This window comes from Nerophis ophidion, linkage group LG11, assembly GCF_033978795.1.
Source record: "Nerophis ophidion isolate RoL-2023_Sa linkage group LG11, RoL_Noph_v1.0, whole genome shotgun sequence".
Taxonomy (NCBI): domain Eukaryota; kingdom Metazoa; phylum Chordata; class Actinopteri; order Syngnathiformes; family Syngnathidae; genus Nerophis; species Nerophis ophidion.
In genome coordinates this window covers 39,974,478-39,979,477 of record NC_084621.1, presented here as the reverse complement: position 1 = coordinate 39,979,477, position 5,000 = coordinate 39,974,478, and the positions used below count along the sequence as shown (strand labels likewise).

At 42.4% G+C, this 5,000-nt stretch overlaps 1 protein-coding gene and 1 long non-coding RNA gene across 3 annotated transcripts in view; one reads left to right on the top strand and one right to left on the bottom strand.

The window, feature by feature from the left end:
- The window catches only part of LOC133562075 (uncharacterized), a 35,829-nt gene that overhangs the window by 8,484 nt on the left and 22,345 nt on the right, over positions 1 to 5,000 (bottom strand). The window lies entirely within an intron of this gene.
- sp8b (sp8 transcription factor b) lies at positions 53 to 3,628 on the top strand. Of its 2 annotated transcripts, none has more exons than XM_061915912.1 (2): positions 53 to 238; positions 528 to 3,628. In XM_061915912.1, the coding sequence occupies exons 1-2, from the start codon at positions 218 to 220 to the stop codon at positions 1,875 to 1,877; spliced, it is 1,371 nt and encodes a 456-aa protein (XP_061771896.1). In that variant the 5' UTR covers positions 53 to 217; the 3' UTR covers positions 1,878 to 3,628. The 2 variants fall into 2 exon arrangements, with proteins under 2 accessions (XP_061771896.1, XP_061771897.1); XM_061915913.1 differs by having other exon boundaries at positions 53 to 425.

Here is a 5,000-nt window from a genome sequence, read left to right as displayed (position 1 = left end):
GTGCGGCGGCCGCGCGGCGCGCCGGAGCCCCTGATTGGACGCCCGTGTCACAGCGCCACTTCAAAGCCGGAGAGGAGCCCAGAACCGTGGAAGAATGGGCGGAACACATCATTGTATTGCACACCTCTAAAAAAAAAAAAAAAAAAAAAAACAGTGCTCGGATTCATAAATATAAAAAGATCCTCAGAGGAGGGCTGTGCTTTTTTTTGTGTGTGTGATGGCAACTTCACTTCTAGGGGTGAGTCTCCTCAAAGGACTTTCTTACTGCTTCAATTAGTTCTTGTCACTGCAGGCAGCTCCTCTCTGCTTGGAGGGATTAAACTTTAACATCTGCTCCCAAACTTGCAGCACAGTCCGGTAGCTTGTGTTGTCGGTAGATGGGATAGAAGTTGGTGCGCTAAAGTCTCTTGTAAAAGTTTGCGCAGGTATGGAAGCTCAGGCTGAAGATTAGAAACAGATGCGATGTTTTAGTGTGGGGGGGAAAAAACGCCCGGAACACTAACTTGCGGCTTTTCTGTCCCCTGCAGGAGGAGCCGAGGTTGGGATCGACTCCTTTAGCCATGTTAGCGGCAACCTGTAACAAAATAGGGAGTCCGAGCCCTTCACCGTCCGCCATTTCGGATAATTCCTCGTCATTCGGCAAAGGCTTCCACCCGTGGAAGAGAGCCGCCGCCGCCGCCAGCAGCTGTAGTCTGGGCACCGGTCTGTCCGGTTTCGGGGTGTCCCGCAACGGCTGCGGTATCTCGGACTCCTTCGCCTCCAGCGGCTCCACGGGCTCCAGCGCCTTCTCCCTCACGTCCGGCGCCTCGTCCGGCCCCGCGGCCCACTTCGGGAACGACTACTCCGTGTTCCAAGCCTCCGTGTCGAACGGCTCCCAAGAGTCGAGCCACCAGCCGGTGTTCATCTCCAAGGTGCACACGTCTGTGGACAGCCTGCAGGGCATCTACCCGAGGATGAGCGTGGCGCACCCGTACGAGTCTTGGTTCAAATCGTCGCACCCCGGCATCCCCGCGGGGGAGGTGGGGACCACCGGGGCGTCCGCTTGGTGGGACGTGGGAGCCGGCTGGATCGACGTGCAGAACCCGAACGGAGCCGCGCTACAGACGTCGTTACATTCCGGTGGACTGCAGACGTCCTTACACTCTCCTCTGGGCGGATATAATTCTGATTATTCCACTTTAAGTCACTCTGCCTTTAGTACAAACCCCTCTCCGCACCTGTTGACCACCGGCCAGCACCTGATGGACGGCTTCAAGCCGGTCCTATCCTCCTATCCGGACACCAGCCCCTCTCCGTTAACAGGTGCAGGGGGCACCATGCTCTCAGGGGGTCCACCCGCCTCCTTAGCGGGGTCTCCGAGGTCATCCGCCCGGCGCTACTCGGGCAGAGCTACCTGCGACTGTCCGAACTGCCAGGAGGCGGAAAGACTCGGACCGGCGGGCGCCAGCCTCCGGAGGAAGGGCCTCCACAGCTGTCACATCCCGGGCTGCGGGAAGGTCTACGGCAAAACGTCTCACCTCAAGGCGCACTTGCGCTGGCACACCGGCGAGCGGCCGTTCGTGTGCAACTGGCTCTTTTGCGGCAAGCGCTTCACGCGTTCCGACGAGCTCCAGCGACACTTGCGCACGCACACGGGGGAGAAAAGGTTCGCCTGCCCGGTTTGCAACAAGCGGTTTATGCGCAGCGACCACCTGAGTAAGCACGTAAAGACTCACAGCGCCGGGGGGTCCGCCGGTTCAGGCTCCGGGGGGAGCGGAGGCAAGAGGGGGAGCGATACCGACAGCGAGCACAGTGCACCGGGGAGCCCGCCGTGCCACTCCCCTGACCTGTTGCACCCGGCAGAGACGAGCCAGGGCGTCGGCATGAACGGCCTCTAACTCACTTCATGTGGCAACCACAAGAGAAGTGTTGGTAAGGACATAGCAGTGGACATATCGTGTGCGTAATGCTCCAAATGTCTCTTCGTTATTAAGAACATTGGCCGTTACATTTCTCAATAATACACACAGTTATGCACAATGTTTCTTATTAAACAAATCATCATTTTCAACAAGGGCATGACAGTGAACAATTTGGGTCTTTAATGGGACTGTACTTTTTTTCTTTAAAAACAATTGTCCTATACATTTGTCAACAAGAGGGATTAGGTGTAAAATTTGCTAAGAAAAATATGTGTTTTAATAGAGACATGCAAAATACTCCAAATTGGCCAGTATGTTTTTTAAGTATGTTGCAATGGACACACTTAATGTATAGGCCTTCCCATTATTCCATGTCGTTTAATAGGAGTAAGGCCTATATTTTTTTATTTGTTGATGGCTATACAGTTATATTATTATATTACAGAATCATGCATTTAATGGGGGGTATAGGTTTTTTTTGTAACGATGGAGTAAACGTATTGACAAAAAAAGCACTGTAAAAATGGTATTGTAAATTCAAAGTAAATTACTGGTTAATAAATTCCATTACATTCACAGTAAACCACTTTGGCGTAAAACGCTGTGAAATATAAGTATACTGTAATTTTTACAGTCATTTGTTGTAAGGTGCAGGAAACATTGGTTACAGCGTTTACTGTGAAATAGTACTTTTAAAGGCTGTGAAATCCTTGTAACTTTTTTATAGTGAGGCTCTTTTTTTTTTTCCAACGGCCAAAGTGAACTCCAATATTATTCAGAAACTCGGATCAACACATTTGGTGGGTAAGGACTTACTTTTCAGTGTAATTTTCCCATAATTAAGATAGTACCCTATTTTTTTAAAGACATATGAATTACAAAATGTTACATGTCATTTATTGAGAAAATATGCCAGTTTTTTGCAGAGTTTTGACTGCAGACACTACTGTCATTTACTTGTGAAATTAGGCCTATTTCATATCTTGTTGTTCCACAATATAAGTATCCCTTCAGGTGGAACATTGGTCAAAAGTTGTAGGAGCACTAAAAACAATAAAATACAATAAAAACAAAAACAAAAACAAACAAAAAAACATAGGACACCATTTATTTCCACGCTTTAATTTTTGGATGTATTGTCACACATTATTGGTCATGGGCAAACTCTGGCACTTTATTACCGACACATATGGAATACATGGGAGTAAAATTACGTTTATAGTGATCATGTTGGAAAACACACACACACACACGCACACGCACACACCAAGTTATAGTTCCTTAAATTACTGCAAACATGTGCTGTACAAATTGAAACGTGTAGGTTAGCATATACGGCCTATGTCAAAAGGTGAGTAATGTATTTGTCCAGGAGACGATTTTGTATAGCTATTTCTAGTTGTATATGGATTCTAGTAAATATTTGAAAATATACGGAGATGTACTTGGATTTTTGCTTTGACATGATATGAAATGTATTTGTGGGGAGTTCTATTTAACCACGACTTTTCTTGTATGTAGGGGTCTATATCATTAGGCGCACTTTTGAACTTATTTGTAAGGTTTGGAAATGAGTTTCTGTTTACCCACTGTTGTTTTTCTGTATTATTTTATTTAAAGAAGCATGTTGTAAAGTGATTTTTATTTTACAGTGATAACTTTTTATGTTACCTTCTGAGAATGGCTTTTTATATAAGCCATTCAATAAAGTCAAAATGGACTCAGAATCAGTTTGTTGAGACAGTTAAATAGTTTGGAGCCATGGAACAGACATTATTTATTTTGAATTTTTTAAAGCCATTATCAATATTTGTAAAATACTCGTTCTAAAAAAAATGGTGGGTTTTTATAGTTTGATGGAGGCCAACCACCCTGCGACATCATGCCCCCCCCCCCCATTATCATTATTAAATGAAACAATAAAATATAAAGGGTAACACAATAATACAAATAAAACATTTCATACATTAATAATCTACAGAATAAAATATGTTCTTTTGCAAGAGCATAAAAATGCCTTCTTGCTAATGTCAGAGTATATGAGTGCGTTCAATAATTATATTACATGATGTAACGTCCTTCAGAATATTATCCAATATTCCATACTATTCAAAGTATGTGATTTTATTTGTTATTTTGGTTAAAAAAAATGTTTCTAATACAAAGTGAAAATTTGCTCCAAATAATTTTGCGTTTATTACAGATGACACATATTTGTTGTGATGAGTTTCAACAGAAAAATATGACCACGCTACCATGTCAATATTTCCTAGACGTAACAATATTTGTTTGCATGGCTCGGAGGAAAACTTTGAGCCAGATTAAATTGAAGTGAAGCGTGATTAAAACCATGTTTTTAGTAAAAATATTGGAAAACAAATTATACTATATTATTTTGAAAATAAATACCGTTTTAATTTATAGACCCATAATAACGGTGGAACTTTTTTGCACATGGAACTCTTAGGCACTGTTTTTTTGTTGTTGTTTTTTTTTTTGCATGTGAAATAAAGTCATTCATTTACAGCAGTTAACAAAAAAACGAAGATCATTTAGGGGAAATAGGTTTTGTCACACCATTAATCATAGCAACAATCAAACGGTCTGCCAATTGTTTTACTAAATATAATTTAATTGAAAGGAACACGTGGTAGAAATGGATACATGGATGTTTTAAATCCTTCAAGATGAATGAGTAACTAAACCTTAACTTTGGTATAGTTCGTGTTTTAATACAATGCAATCTTTTAGCGCCCTCTCGTGTTAACACTATTGATTGGCATACAGTTTATTTAATTTAATATGGAACCATTTTGATATAGGTAACCTTTTTTATAGGAGATACTGATTTTATTTCATATATTAGCTGTAAACATTATTCATCAAATGCGCACTGACACACTCCCCTTCCTTTTTCTCCGTGCACATCCAATCACCAGCCAGGAATTATTGTCTCACAGTCAGTTGGAAATAATAGAACTATTTTCAAAAATGCTACTTTCTCCCGATTTTTCAGTTATCTTTGACTTTTTACTAATTGTACACCTTTTTAGCACTGCAATCAGTGGTTTTACCATGAATTGATTAACGTGGACCCCA

Coding starts and splice junctions, on each gene's coding strand:
- sp8b (XM_061915912.1), top strand. CDS start 218: ATGGCAACTTCACTTCTAGGG. Junction 239..527: donor TGGCAACTTCACTTCTAGGG/GTGAGTCTCCTC, acceptor TGTCCCCTGCAG/GAGGAGCCGAGGTTGGGATC.